A 16156-nucleotide genomic window follows, 5' to 3' on the forward strand; every position below is an offset into this window, starting at 1 on the left:
TTTTAAAAACATAAACCACACTGCAGACCAGGTAGAGGTCGCCACCAAGTACATGGCCAGATTTGAACGATTCATTGTGACACGACGGTATCATACGGTGCAAAGGCAGACATGTTTATCTCTGAAATGTCTCGAAACTAAGAAAAACCAAAACCCTTGCTCTGCACCATTTTTGCTTAGCTACACAGACTGAATGCTTTATAAAAAGGTTATACAGGTAGTTTATGTAGATACTGCTACTTATATTGTGGATGAATGCTTCTTAGGTTCTTGGGTTTACCAACGCATCCGTCTACTGTTAATGACATAAGGTGTAAACCAGTCAACTGCTCTTGGTTTTCTCACGTTTCAGTTTGCTATAAGGGGACCTAGCAAAGCTTTAGGCCAAAAGAAAGGCATTTCTGTAATGTTATTTTAGTGGAAATGTGTAAAAAGATAAAATACATGCAAATGTTTTATTTATTTCTTTTTTTCTTCAATCAGTAATATTTTTCTCCTACAGACTGATTAAAATGCTAATCCCTGCAGGTATGCGGATTCTGGTGAACCTGCTGCTAGACACTCTCCCCATGCTGGGCAATGTGCTGCTTCTCTGCTTCTTCGTCTTCTTCATCTTCGGCATCATCGGCGTGCAGTTATGGGCGGGACTCCTGAGGAACCGATGTTACCCCGAGGAGAACTTCACCATGTGAGTAAAAAGGAAAAAAAGGACGCTCAAGTGGGATTTGTGACACTTCTTCCTAAAACCCCTAATGTTTGCTTTCCACGTTTCTTCACCTCATCAAACCAATATTATGCCAAGAAATCTATCAACTCTCTGTGAATGTTCCTTTTTACAAATTATCTTAGCATATTTTGAATAAGCCAGAAAGCAAAACTCATTTACATGCTTTCATCGTTAATCTTTTTTTCGCCGCTGCCTGCAGATTCTCTTCTCCATCTGGCTTTTAAACGCCAAAAAAAAAAAAAAAAAAACTGTTACAGGAGTCTTTCTCTTTTGCAACTGTGAACGCGATTAGTTTCCAGCTGCAGCCCTCCATATTTTACGACGCCACGTGACGGCATCACCCACTGTGTCTGAGTGCAGGACTCTTATTGAACTCTGTTTGATTGCATTTTCTTCATGCTTGCCTCTGAAAGACATGCAAACACGTATGCGCGCTAATATGTGTTAAAACTACACTGCTCTTTACCACATTGACACAGGCACATCTAGAGACTGACGCACACTCCTGCTATGATTCATGTAGGAGTTGATGTGTGCATTCATCTCACCTATTACTGAACCAAAGCATTATGCCTGTGTATTCTTTATATCATTGCACTGGATGTAGTCAGTGGGGCTGGAGTGCTTAATTAGAAAGGTGTGAGTTAGTGCTAGAGGACTATTATGCTAAGTAAAGGGCATATGTTTGCGAGGTTATAATGAAGTGGGCTAAGTGCCGCTGTCAAGTGCAGCATTTGCTTGGCAATTTTATAGCCTCCCTCTGTCGGCCTGCATGATTTATTTTGTCCTCAGTGGTTTAGTTTTTAACAAGTTCCAACAAGATTACATGTTCTGTATTTTTTTTTTTTCCTGAAAGTTACATCTTTTCCAAGATGCAGTTGTTTCTTTTAAAAAGGCCAACGTAATCACAAAATAAATTTTAATAGTACAGTGTGTAGGGTGTCCTTTCCGTGTTGTTTAAGCCAGCAGGCTAATTCCTGTCTCGATCTGCCATTTGTTTCTGACCTTTTTTTTTTTTTTTACACGTACCACAGCTTTTCTGTGTTACTCCCACTTCTTGGTCCTTGCCTCCACCTCGCTCTCCACTGGCAGGTGTCTTCTCAGTGTGAAGTCAGGTTGTGCTATGCCATGCTGTGTGATGCCAAGTCTCTAAGCAGGGGGGACAACAACCTTCATTCATGCTCCAGTAGTCTTTCTTCCTTCCCTTCATGTCTTCCTTGAATTGAAGCAATCTTTTTGTTGGAATTTCTTTTAATTTTTTACACTAAAAACTGAATTTATGTCTAAGACTATGATGAGTTTGGATATGGAGGTTGTTTTTTTTTTTTTTTTAAATCAGACGTGTATTCTTAACTTCAGGTTTACATCCTGCATGTGTGCTTAGAGGTGAAACCAATTCTATCTAAAGAACAAACATTTCTGAAGTTTTTTGAAGCTATGAGTCACATCTGGCTATGGACTCTGTTGCCCTTTTTTTTTTAGACTTTAAGCACATCACATTATGTTCACTTTCATTTTACTACCTGACCAGGTGCAGCCTTCTAAATAAAAGTGCAGCCGTATAACCCTGTACACCTCCAGTTCTCCATTTCGATCATTAAAATCACAAAAACCTGCTTTGTGTCACATGGAGCCAAAAAAGAAGAGGAAAAATAAACAACACAGGAGCAGGAGTACGCTGCCTAGCAGACATGTTGTCCACTTTCAGTCACTGAGCACGTCTCATCATGTCCCTCAGCTATTTGCCTCGCCTCTCCGGCTTTGGACTGGCAAATTATCCTTTGGCTATCGATGTGTGGAGGTAGCCATCAACCCACCCTCCGACCTTGCAAACGCAAGCAGCTACAATGGATGGATGGACGACCAGTAGTGACCAAGCTGTTCAATGAGTTTCAGAAATGTATTCTGAACCGAATTGGGAAAATTAGAAGAAATTGCAGCAGTGCTGTTGAATTTTGCAATGACAATATTGGTTTTGATCGCTCCCACATTTTCTTCCTCTTCTCTTTCTTTACCGTTGACACGATGTTGCCACCGCTCTGTGATTAGTGGTGGGCATTGAGGGCAGTGGGAGTCCACCCAAAAGGCAAAGCGAGAGCAGAGCGCATGGCTCTTGAAATATAATAGCTTGCCAAGAACAGCAGCCAAGCAGTCCTTTACAGTTACAGTTGTGACACTGCGCACACTGCGATGTCATCCGTTGTGCTGCAGCTTCCATTGTGCTTGCATTGTATGTTTCATAAGCTTGTTTTAAAGAACTGGAAAAAAAAAGTGCTACTATTGATCATGGTACACTTCTTTGCTGTCGGAATACCTGAACCATACAGTGGAGGTATGCGGATACTTTATCAGCCCTGACATCTGCAGGAAGAGAACGGATTAGATCAAAAGGATTGGATTTAAAATGAAAGACAGACGACAACAACAAACAGAGATGATTGGGAAAGTCTGAAAATCCTCAAGGGAGAGGATATGGATGTGATAATTGGAAAGGACAGACAGAAGAAAAGACAAGAGGAGCGAATAAAAGTGTTTGCTTTCAGAAAATGCTTCATAAATCTTTCATATTTTACTAATAAATACTTCAGCTGTATTTGAACAATCCAGCTGACATGCATTTTCTTACTCCCAATATCCTTCTCTGTGATTTACGTAAATATTAAATATTGTTACTCATTTTTGTTGTTGTTGGCTCCATTTTGGGTTTCTGAATCAATTCACTGAAGCAGCATTGCTACAGTACTTTTCTTTCAAATTGCATAGCTGAAAGAACAGCAAAATGGAAAACTTGATTCAAAACTGCATTCCACATGTATTAAGATACATATTTTAGTATAAAGGGATCCACAACTTTCCAAATTATTGCCACTGAAAACTGATCTGAGTACGATGCAAAACATACCAGACTGTACGCAGTGTAACAATGTTTTATTGCTCGCTGAAAAATGATATAGTTGTAGCAAATGCAACACTATCCCAATTTGAGTCAAATGAAACGTGGTGGCCTATTTTTTTGTCTTTATTTAAGATACAAATGAAATAAATCAGAAAAAAATGGTTAAAATCACTCTAGAAATAATAAAACTTATTCAAATGTGTAAATAATTGTCTATGTGTACAGAGTTGTCCCACACTGAACATTGTTAGCCTGCGTACATCAGATAACATTGTGAAATAAGGCTGGATGTGTGAGAAACTTCCAGTTTTTTCACTGGATTTTCTTTTACACAAACAACTAAAAATGTAAAATGATTTCGGAAGAGATGGTGTTTATGTCGAAAACATGTACACCTTGCCCCATGCATGTCGTAGAGAAATGTGACGTTAACATCCGAGTGGGATGGAGGCATCGAGATTTGTATTCCCCGTACTTTCAGTATCACTTTCGTGTTTTTATTATTTATAATACTTTGGGGAGATTTATTCAGAGAAGGCTCCCTGTAAAATATCTCATCATTTTTCCTTCCTGTTTCTTTCTCACTTCTGCCCTTCTCACGGGAATCTCCACGAAAAATGTAGAACATATTATTAAACAGGATAAAAATCTTTTTTTTTTTTTTTTTTTTTTGGCTCAGACCTTCAGGCATGACGCTGCCGGCTCCCTACTACCGACCAGAAGAGGATGACGAGCGGCCCTTCATCTGCTCCCTGGCTTCTGATAACGGCATCATGTCATGCTCTGATGTACCGGCGAGGCGGGAAGGAGGGCGAATATGTTGTCTGGATAAGGAAGACGCTCTGCACAGACAGTCTCTGGGCCTGAGTCCTGAGCCGCTGTCGAATGGCAGCGGCGCTGGTGAAGCTCTGGGTCTGTGCATCAACTGGAACCAGTACTACACACGGTGCCATACTGGAAGCACTAACCCCCACAAAGGAGCAATCAACTTTGACAACATTGTGTATGCCTGGATCGTCATTTTCCAGGTCGGTTCCATTCTTGCAAAGAGATCTATAAAATCCAGCACATTCATAAATTAATGTCGTTTGCTCCATCTCTTTCCCTAGGTGATAACGTTAGAGGGCTGGGTGGAGATCATGTATTATGTGATGGATGCTCACTCCTTTTACAACTTCATCTACTTCATCCTTCTCATCATTGTAAGTAACACCGCTCAACACATGTGCTATGCTTCCTCAAAGGGTTAAATGTTTGACATAAAATAAAGACTGCATTTTTACCCTTGGCAGCAAACCAGAGTTTGTGCATTTATTTAATTTACAAAACCTCTTTGCAAAGGGAGCTATGCACTCTAAACCACCGTGTTAAGCAAACAGCACGTCGCAGTGCTGGCTCTGTTTTATCACAAAAAGCATTATTTGGGCAATAAGAGGAAAAAAAAACTCTATTTATGCATTTTTTTTAAATTACAGAAAGTGCCATATTCTCAAAGACAAATTGCTGTTTGTCCCACTCAGTTAGCCAGAGATACAGCAGCTTTCAAAAGTATACAAACCCCTGATTAAGTGGCACCGTCGTCCTCATCGAGTGTCCCCCACAGATTTTCTGATTCATGCAGTTCTGGACTCTGGCCGTACTTTATTGATTTGCTTGTTCATGGTACAAAACCCATTTCATATTTAGCTTTTAGCAGATAACTGAAGGGTCATGGCCTATGCTAACTGCAATATAAAGCTGATCCCAAATTAAAAAGCTTGGATATAAATCTCAATAAAGTAACCCCAGAGCCTGATGTTGCCTCTCCACATGTTTTGCTGTGGGTTTAATGTTTTCTTGGTAATCCTCAGCTTTGGTTTGTTATGCCAAATAATCACTTAGGTCATTTGGAAGTATAAATCAAAGTTTCAAGACTGATTTTGTATATAGAGGTGTGCCGATCGATCGGTCACCGATCATAATCGGGCCGATTTTCGTGAAAAAGTGCATGATCGGTGATCGGCGATCATTGGCTCTTGTTGCCGATACCGATCATCTCATTTCGCAGCCTGCCTGTGCAGCTGGTCTCCTCTTTCCTTCACACTGCGTAAATGCGCAGCAACAAATCCTAAGCGATGTGGAACTATAACGCACTGAGTGAATGGGGAAGTTTGCTGCGTGTTGCTGCGGAAAATTGAAGCAGGTCAAAATGCATCAACACAACGAATCTAATACGACATAAAAACAATGCCATACTTGACGGAGTTTGGCTACATCGAGGCTCACTGCAGTAAAAAAGACATACGGAGGATCAGACAGCAGGTAAAGCAGCGCACAGCTACAAACACTCACCTGGATTAGCATGACGGTCAGAAAGCTAAACAAATAACCCGCAAAATTATTTAAGTCTTCGAGCTGCGATGTAAGACGCTGGTTCTGCTCTCCTGTTGAACCGCTGCTACGCTACAGGTAGTGATATTTCACAGACGGAGCTTCGCTTCTGCTCCACCTGGTAGTGACTCTCACACCGAACCTCTGCTTAAAGCTGGAGCATCTAACTTAAAAAAAAAAAAATTTTACATACGTATTAAAACTTTCGCTGTCCTAACATGAGACAGATAATCTCTAAAAAAATAATCGATCTCCTCCCTGCTCTGCATAATTACTCCGCTCAGTCAGAAACAGCCAATCAGAGCTAGCAGTAATCAGCTAGCCGCCATGCTAACAGGAAGTTTTCATTCAGTAACTCTGGATTGTTTATTGTAATGGAACCTGTTTTTGCCTTTGAATGTTAAGTTTTATACTTGAATTTTTTTGGCAATGTTGAGAGGTTTTATTTTGGCTCTTTGCATTATTTAGCCTCTTCAGAGCCTTCATATGTTTTCAGTCTGTTAAAGATAGTATTACCAATAGCAGTACAATTTGCACAATGCCTGTTTTGTTTAGTTTTCTTCTTGAAAAAAGTTATTAAAAACAAGTTTTTGTCTAAATTAAGGTGAATTCATGGTTCCTTTTTCCACATAATGTAACCGGTAGTGTTTATGATAAAAATAATAATAATAATAATTATGTGATCAGTATCGGTGATCGGTATCGGTATCGGTGAGCAGCCCTCATGGGTGATCGGTATCGATCGGTATCGGTATCGGGAGGAAAAAACCTGATCGGTACATCTCTAGCTATAACACATTCTTCCATGAATTTTTGAAGTCTTTTGGCCAGGCCTGAATGTTGTCTTTGGAAGGATAAAATTATGTCTTGAAACCTATTTCTGAGTTCAGCCATATGGAGAATACACTCTAAACCAACACTCTCAGTTTTACATCAATACATGAACATTTATTTTAAATTCAGTGGGTTTTTTTTTATATCTTTTTATCAATAAAACGTGCTCTGTTTGATGCGATACTACGTGCTTGTTTTGCTTAATATCTTAATATCTCCCATAATATCTTTATCGGTTTCTCTTGTTGACAAAAACTCTTTGTTAAAGCACAGATGATGACTGCCGCTGCTTTGGGAGGACACCATAAAAATGTGCACACACAGCCTAAATATCAACATAACTTACCTTGATACACAAAAACGAGAAAAGTGAAAGTGGAGGTCCCCATGTAAACCAGCTTTTCAGGTTTGGGCTGTAAAAAGTCAGGTCTGGACTGTCCTTAGGTAAGAACATTGAGAAGTGATTGAGTTTGTTCATGTTACTCTTTACAGCAGCTCTGTTCTGCCAAACCTTTTGATTATTAAAGTGCTTAAGTGTTCCACTGAGCAGTGTTACTGAATAAGGGTTTTAATTCAAGTACTGATAGGTCGTTCAAATAAAATAACATCATAAAAGACAATCTGCAATCAATATCTGAAGGACGGAGGAAGAGAGGTGTAAGTTACGTAACTTGAGCTTAATGCAGAGTAAGACAAATGGGCGGGGAGGATCAACTTGAAACGTCCAGTGCAAGAACGTAGCGTAGTGAGATTCAGCAGATGTTTTCCATAAAGTACCAGCTGACACTGCACTGAAGGCTGTTTTACTCTGCCCTCGGTGTCCATTTGGTTGACTGCAAACGGGATTAAGTCCCTCTGTCCTGCAATAAAAAAGCTACAATACAAGTCACTTTTCTATGACCAGGTGAATACTTTAACAAATGTAATGTTCCCTGCAAGCCCACATGGGTTTGCCCATGTAGGGCCACAGCCCACATGGGCCCTACATGGGCCCTAAATGTGCAAACCCATGTGGGCCCACCACTGTGTAGGGCCCATGTAGGGCCCATGTGGGCTTGCAGGGAACATTACATTTGTCAGTGTCAAATGTAATGTTACAGTGTCATGTCAGTCTTATGCACATTCATTCAAATAAAGTGTTACCGAAATATTCTAGAGAATTATAATTTGGAAATGTGAAAAGCAGCAATATTAAAAAAGAGGAGTGAGGCATCACTCATACATGCAAGCCAGTTTTCGACAACAGCTGCAGTTTTAGTCATTTCATTCCCAGTCCCTAAGGGTGAAATACTCGACGTTGTGTTATTATTTTTGTTTGTTTGTCTATGCCTTGAATATCAGATGTCTAAAGTTTTTGGAAGCAGTTTTACAATTTTAGCTTCTTCTTTTTTTTTTTTTTTTGGCTTTTGCATGCTTCGGTTTCCCAGAGCCTTTGTTCTTAAGCGTCTTCACTGCAGATGGGGAGCGACTTAAATCATTTCTGCCATCCTGTGGTAGCAAAACAGTGTTGGAGTAATTAGCTGTTTCATTTTGATCAAACTGTACCTTTAAAAAGTGTCGAACCCTCTACAAATGATCTCCAAATTATATGAAATCGTTTGAAAAGTGTTCAAACATCCCTTCGAAGTTACTGAATCGACTGCTGTTTATTGAGCTTGTGCATTCAGGGTTACAGAAGTCAGGACAAGAAGTTTGACCTCCATGATGTTTTACAGAGAGACACTTGATACACAGAGAAACCATAAGAGCGTCTACTGTGGCACGTTGAAGAGAGTAACTCAATAAAAGTAAAGGGCAAATGCTAAGAAATGTCCAATTTGCAACAAGAATAATCTTCGATGCATTCTAATATATGTGACAGCACCAACAACATCTATAAAAGTCCTCTGCAGTAAGCTTGGCTTACTATTAACATTTGTAGGTTTTTTTTTTTTTTTTTTTTTTTTTTTTGTGGGAACATACCTGGTGTGAGATGTGTGCGTATTGGATTGTGTTTGTGTGTGCACGCATGCATGCATAATGCAGTGATGATCTAAATGTGTGATATTCGACTGCCCCCCCTGATTATGCGTAAAGCTGTCCGCTGATCAGAATCACAGAATAGACACTCGCACAGATGCAAGCCTGGAGGGAAATCAAAGCCTCCCACACCTGCAGACCTGCTTTGACCCACAGACCACAGATGGGTGTCTCTCCTCCTTTCTTTCCACCTCCCTTCTATAATCCCCCTCCGTGTGTTTCTCTCTGTAAATATCTCTGGGTTGCCCAGACTCTCCTTCACCTTGCCCTAAATCTTTGATCATTGCAGATGAAAGTCTACAGGTAGAAGGCCATTAGTTTTGGATTTGATATCTGAGCACCTTTTATTAAGCGTGCCTGTTCCAAATGTTTTGGCCTTCAAGATGTGTTTATATCTGTGTTCTTTTTTTTATATATCTGCCTTAAGGGACTATGGCTTATAGAAAACGTATCTAGTGTTTCTCTTCGTCCAGCAGCCTGGTTTTTCAGTTTGTCAGCGTTAGCAAGTATTGATCTAATCACTGTTTTGTAACCTGCTCAAAGTACCAGTGTAAAGGCCTATTTCAGCAGTTTCAAAACGATTCCCGTTACTACCGCTAAAATGTGCCAACTCTTTAGATTTTCTAATTGTTTGTACACCTAAAGTGCCTTGTAAAAGTTTAATTCGCCGTTTCCACATTTATTCACCAAACTCAATGTGTTTCAAAAGGGATTTTATGTGATAGATTAACAGATAGCACTTAAATGTGAAGTGGAAGAAGAACGAGGCGTGCTTTTCTTAACTTTTTGAAAAATCTGACAAGTGTGGCAGTCACCTGGACTTACCCGTACTTACTCTGACGCCACCCCCCCCCCCCAAAAAAAAAATGTGCAGCCACTTTAATTTGTAAATGCACCTTTGTATAATTTTATGTCAGTAAATCTGTTCTTTGAAAGTAATGTTTCCAATAAAACATATTATGTGTGGAGCAAAGTTAAAACACATGGAAAAGTCGAAGAGGTTTCACAACAGAAAGTTTTGATAAATATATAATTTTAATAATAACTTGTTTTGTTCACCCATTTTTAAGGTTGCTCTATGTTGTTCAGGTCATCCCAATAAGGAAAAATCTTCAACAGCATATGCATACACCAGACTTTATCAATATTTCCATCTATAATTAATGTTTTTATGTCACCAATCAGTGAAGTTTCTTATATGAACAGGATAACATTAAGGGACTTGAGGACATCTTTTGATTAGTTTGTTAACATGTCTTTCTTGTCTAATTTACAGAAAAAAAAAATCTTAAAATAATTGTCTATATTAAACATTTACTAAATGACTAGGTTTGACACTCAGACCAAAGTTAAGGACTCCACAGGTTAACAACCTTCTAAGTGGTTTTCCTCAGACACAGATGTCTAATTTCAAATAGATGTTAAATTTAAATCGGAGGAGAAAGAGAAAGAGAGTGAAAGGCAGACGCTGAATTGGGCCTTGGGTTTGTTGCTGGCTCTGTCTGTCTCCTCCAGTCAGCCTTGGCTTGGTAGGAGGCCAGACCTCAAAGACCTTCAGCATGTGTGCCCGATTTCCACAAATGGAATCAGAAAGTGTGAGAGCTTCTACAAACAAGTGTGCAATTACCCCTGGAAAAATCCAATACTTCACATTTTTGTTTATTGCATCTTGATTTGCAGCTTTTTGCACATATCGGCTCTAAGGAGTAATTTACCTTTGTATGCTGTACTCATTTAGAATATCCCCTTTTCCTCCCCCACCCCCTCATCCAGATTGGTTCATTCTTCATGATCAACCTGTGCCTGGTGGTCATCGCCACCCAATTCTCAGAGACCAAACAGCGGGAGCACCAGCTGATGCAGGAGCAAAGAGCGCAGTGCCTGTCCTCTTCCACCTTAGCCAGCATGGCTGAGCCAGGAGACTGCTACGAAGAGCTCTTCCAGCTGGTCTGTCACGTCCTTCGCAAGGCCAAGAGGAGATCAGCAGCCCTCTACTACACTCTAAGAGGCAAGCCTGCTCCGGCGAGTGTAGGCAGGGGCAACAGGCGAGGGGGAGGGAACGTCAACGGAGATCGGCATCATTTGAGGCACCAAAGATGTAAGTAAGAGGCAAATTATTAAAGAGAAATTAAATATATTAAGTCTGGGAGATTAACATGCAAACTGTTCAAGACTATGGTCACGATTAGACTTGTGTTGTTGCTTCCCCGCAGCACCCAAATGTCCACACCACGGCAAGCAGAACCATGACTCCCAGGCTCAAGCTAACTCCATCAGCCTGACTGTCCAGAGCCCCGAGGAGTGCCCTATCTGTTTGAAAGAAGGTTCGAGGTCTGCGGGACAGGAGGATGGGGAAGAGAACGAAGAGGATGCCGTGAAGGAAACAGACAAAGAGGAGAACCACTTAGAGGGGAAGAAAAACGAGGAGAGGAGGCGAAGGAGGACGTGTTTTGGACGTTGTAGGGACCTTTGGAAGGATATGAGAAGGAAACTGTGGGGTATTGTGGAGAGCAAGTACTTCAGCAGGGGCATTATGATTGCAATTCTTATCAACACCATCAGCATGGGCATTGAACACCACAACCAGGTAAGATGATCAATCTCACTATCTCACTTTAAAATGAGGAACATGTGGTGAGGCGGATATGGGTTGAGCTTAGCCTCAGTTAGCTTGTTAAATGTTAAAATTCATGACTGTTCTGTTAGAAAAAATCTCTTTTTATAGAATGTCAAGCGAAAGCCAAACACTTTTCCACACCAGCACACAACAGGTCAAATATCTGTCAAGGAAGTTGGTGGAAGTGGGATGATTTTGATTTTTGTGAGAACATTTTGCAGCTGCAGCTTAATTGAAATATAGTATTATCAGGGCTGGACTTGGAATAAAATCGGCCCTGCCATTTTTGGCCATGGCGGCGCACCGTAGTTATTATATCTGGAGGCTCAAGACTTATCAGAGGATATATGTGCTTATTGTGCTGTTTCACAAGTAAAAATAAAGTGCAGCAGCCTACAATTAAAAACATACCCATGTTAAAAAATGGATATACTCTTCAACTACTGCACAATTTCATCCCTAGAAAGACGACCACAATGTCACAATTCCCATCTTGAAGTGGAAGTGGATGTCAAAGAAACACTGCTACAGCTGTATTTTAGTGTTTTATGAAATACACTACAAATACAGAATTATACCCATAGTAAGACCATAACCACCTACTCCTCAGAAGCTCCTCATTAAAGTGGTGCCTTAAAATATAATAAGCACTTTAAAAGTTGAGGACCACAACCCTAATTAATCTGAAAAATATTGCAACAGATTAGTTTTCTGGCTTTGCTCAAAAAAAAAAAAAAGCATATTCTGTACACCACCACACATCCTCAATCCTTCAATGTTCGATCCATTTCGTACTGTTGTAATTGTCAAGACAACGCTCTTATTTATTTGTGCACTTACTCCAAAAGCTCTGAGCCAGCAGAGATAGTGATTGTTTTGGAACACTGCATTCAATTATTTAGATTGGCATACAGCACTACGGTGTCAACAGAGTGCGTTGGCGTGATCATTTTTCACTCCCCTCTCACTCCGACGAGTCACAGAAAGAAATATTGCAACGGCAGATGAGATTCCGACAGATGAGCGTGGGCGTAGATCATCAGTGCCACACAGTTTCTTGACAGAGGTATAAACATTTAGCCCAACAGCAGACAAAACATAGCCGGCTCTTTGACACCGGCCCTGTCTGTTCAGAGGCGAACGAAGCAGGTGTCGGCGAGGGAGAGCGGAAAACGCCTGCCAAGGACACACATGCACTTGCAAACACTTTTTTTTTATTTTTTTTTTATCCAGCCTGTGTGAGGCCAAACAAAATATCTTTTTTCATACTTGCGCAAAAGCACCAACAGAAACACATCCAAGCAAAGACTCGCAAGCTGTTACATAAGACAGCTTGATTCCTCTTCCTTTCCTCTCCAGATCAGATGATTCTTCTCCCTTTTTTCCCCTCTAATATTATTTCCACCTCACTCTCCTTATTCCCCCCCATTAAGCTATTTTGTGTGTCTTTCCTTTCCACCTTTTCTATGGCTGCCTTTCTTCCTTCCTGCCATCCTTCCTGTTTTACCTCAAGCGTCGCATCTACTCTCTGACTCTATTTTTTTTTTCTTTTTACCTCCCTTGATTTCACCCGCTGCCTCCCCACTTTTTCCTCTGTCATCCACCCACTCACTCTCTGACAGTGTACAGAGTAGTTGCTTTCTGTTTCTCTCATCTCTGAAGACTCTAAAAATAAACGAGGGGTTGGTTGGGGAAGGTGGATCGGGGAGAGGGGGGGAGACAAGCGAGTAGACGGGGGGGAGAAAGAGGAGGAAGGAGGCCTCCAAGGTGCAAAGGCAGGCAAAAGTCACACAGCAGTTTTCAGCTCCGTTCCTGGTGAGAATCGTTTTTTTTTTTTTGAACAAGTGTGGGCTTTTCAAAGTAAAGAAGCCCACACTGACGTTTGGACACACACGTCTTTATTGCTTTTTTGAGTATCTTCTGCATTTTTCTGCCTCCACAGGTTTTTTGCAGGTTGACAGAAAAGTATTTATTTAAGTGTTGGGCTATTTTTCCGTATGAAAAGCACATTGCCTCCTGCACAAATCCCAGCTAGAGGAATACCGAAGAGCAAAAACCTCAAGGAGCACATTGATATATATCTGCCTGTGAATTTTATTGGCAATTTCAGATTCTTCATAGGAAAGTAATTGGCAATGAGTCTTTTACGTGGCAATAGAGGAATTCTGGTCCGCCATTGGTTTCATTTTAGCAATATATCATAATAAAAGATACATTGCTTTTGTTACAAATTCACAGCAACTTTAAAGTAAGTTTGTTTGTTTTTTTACAGTGTAACCTTATAAAGGCTTGTTTTATGCATGACGCCGTTGGTAGCACTGTTTCTTTCAGCGAGAAGGTCCTCGGCTCTACTCTCGGTCTATTTGCGTTCTGCATTCTCACGTTCTTCTTGTTCATGCGTGGGTTCTCTCTCTGGGTACTCCAGTTTCCTCCCTTCAGTCCAAAAACATGACTGTTAGGTTAAACATACTCTCCAAAATGGTCCATTTGTATGAGTGCATTCTTTATTTTATTTCTTGTGTATCTCTGAGTTGCCCTGTTGGCAGGATGGAAATAAAACCATACGAATGGATGAATGTGCTGTACCTACCTAAGGAGGATGAATGGTCAAGTTCAAGTAAATACTGTAGAACAGCTTGAGACTGAGTCAAGCAATGGAAGGTAATAAGGCAAGGAAAAAAAAGGATACTGTACAGAGGAGTTGGGCAAAAGCCTGAAGAGGGAGTGATGATGGCATTTTGTCTGAGTTAAGCTGTGATGTCAAGAGTCATGATAGGTATGTCAATAGCAATAAATCCCCCATCCTGTGCTGGTGTTAAGGATGAGTAAGGAAACTCTGGATATATGTGAAGGTTAGAGAAGGTGCAATGGAATAAAAATTGCATTTTTGCCTGTTTACCTCATTACTACTTCCGCACCTGATCAGGTGGCGTTATTGTATTTGTGGATTTTCCTTTTTACAAGGCTGGATGTTGGAGTATTTTCTTTTGGTCCCTGCTTAACTTTAAGTGTTTTTTTATGTTGTTTTTTTTCTTTACCTTTTCTCCTAACTTATCCTGTCTTCACCTGCACCATCCTCTGTCTTCTCCTCATCTCCCTCTTTTAAATTCACTCTGTTCCTTTCCTGTTCTCTTTCTACTGATCGACAGGATGATATCGATTGGGAAGAGATGGGTCAGCCTGATAATGAGACTCAGAAAAAGGAGAGAGGAAAAAAAAGGGATGGAAGTACTGGGGGAATGGAGATAGATTGGAGGCAGAAGCGGATTAGAGACGGGGAGGGCCGAGAATGTGTTTCTCTGACATGGTTTGCTAACTTTGGCAGGGCTCTGCTGGCTGTTTTTTCTGGGGTTTTTTTCTTGTTTTTTTTTTCTTCTGCTGGCTTTGAAACTGAAAATTCACAGGGGGTATCAGTGAAAGCATCTGATCCATATTGTGCAAACACAACATTCAGCCATATGCACAATACACTGGGATAAAGTGTGTCTAGTCATGCACAGTCACATACAAATGGAAATAAACCCTGCCTTGTGTGTTTCAGGCTTTGCTACTTATGCAGTGCAGTTCTCATACAGTGTCCTACAAAAGTATTTGCACCTTTTGAGTCTTTCAGCATCTGTTATAACACTCCACATATTGTATTTTATTGGAATTTTCTGTGATAAACCCACCTAAATTAGTATGCCATTTATACCCAAAAAAGGTTGCATGTTTTCAAAATAAAATAAAATAAAATAAAACAAAGTGCAATCGTGTGTTCAGGCTCCAGTCAGTGCTCTAAAAAGCTGCCTTTCTTTGGGAGCAAATGCATCTGCACGTCTTTTTGGGTATCCCTCAAACACTTTTGGATACCCTGGAGACTTTCATCTCATCCAAAATTGGATGAAGAGTGTCTAACCAGCAATTTTCAGGTCTTGACAGATTCATGAATTTGCATTAAGCCCTCCCGTGAGACTTCTTACAACCACTTTTTTACTGCAGATGCTGAGTTTCTTGCCCACACACCAAACGTAGTCAGACTGGATTGGGAACATTTGTGGACAGCAAATTCAAGACGTTCTAAAAAGCTTCTCAATTGGTTTATGTTTTGAATATTGATTAAGGCATTCTAGCAAATGCATACGCTTTAATTTAAAAAAATGACATTGTAGCTTTAACTGTAGGGTTGTTGATGGAAGGTTATGTCTTTTGCACCCTCTGTCCTCCTTCCCATCTCTTCTCATCAAATTCCCTGGCACTTCTGAAAGAAAGCATCTTTACAGCATGATAATGTTGGTTCAAACAGTTTTCCGTGTAGAACAGAAAGTTTAATTTAGACATCACCTGACCAGAAAACCTTCTTCCACATCATTGTTGTTTTCTCCCCGTGGTCTTTGATCAGCTTTAACCCTCTGATGCGTAAGTGGCTCCTTTTTGACCCGGTGAGGTCATCTTTTTGCAATATCTTTGTAATGAAAAGTTTTCATCACTTTATATTCCAGGTATTCCTCAAGAAACATGTTACTAATATCATGCAATTAAATTTTTTAATTTACCTTTTATACATTTTAAGAAATAGCATGATTTATGTTACTACCCCATTCTTCAGTGAGTGGGTCCAAAATGACCCGCATTCATTTCCTATGGAATTTAATGGGAATCTTTGTTTCTTACCAATTGTTACTGTCAGGAAAACATTTTTTTTGTGAACCAA

At 40.3% G+C, this 16156-nt stretch overlaps 1 protein-coding gene across 1 annotated transcript in view; it reads left to right on the forward strand.

The window, feature by feature from the left end:
- Positions 1-16156, forward strand: part of cacna1ia (calcium voltage-gated channel subunit alpha1 Ia) — a 79283-nt gene that overhangs the window by 17874 nt on the left and 45253 nt on the right. The window contains exons 4-8 of the mRNA XM_088007885.1: positions 529-688; positions 4303-4651; positions 4733-4825; positions 10620-10944; positions 11060-11433. Coding sequence (XP_087864011.1) covers positions 529-688; positions 4303-4651; positions 4733-4825; positions 10620-10944; positions 11060-11433 — 1301 coding nt within the window. The remainder of the gene's footprint in view (positions 1-528; positions 689-4302; positions 4652-4732; positions 4826-10619; positions 10945-11059; positions 11434-16156) is intronic.

The sequence above is a fragment of the Poecilia mexicana genome, unplaced genomic scaffold, assembly GCF_051168715.1.
Source record: "Poecilia mexicana isolate PSO_F unplaced genomic scaffold, ASM5116871v1 scaffold_8, whole genome shotgun sequence".
Lineage (NCBI taxonomy): Eukaryota > Metazoa > Chordata > Actinopteri > Cyprinodontiformes > Poeciliidae > Poecilia > Poecilia mexicana.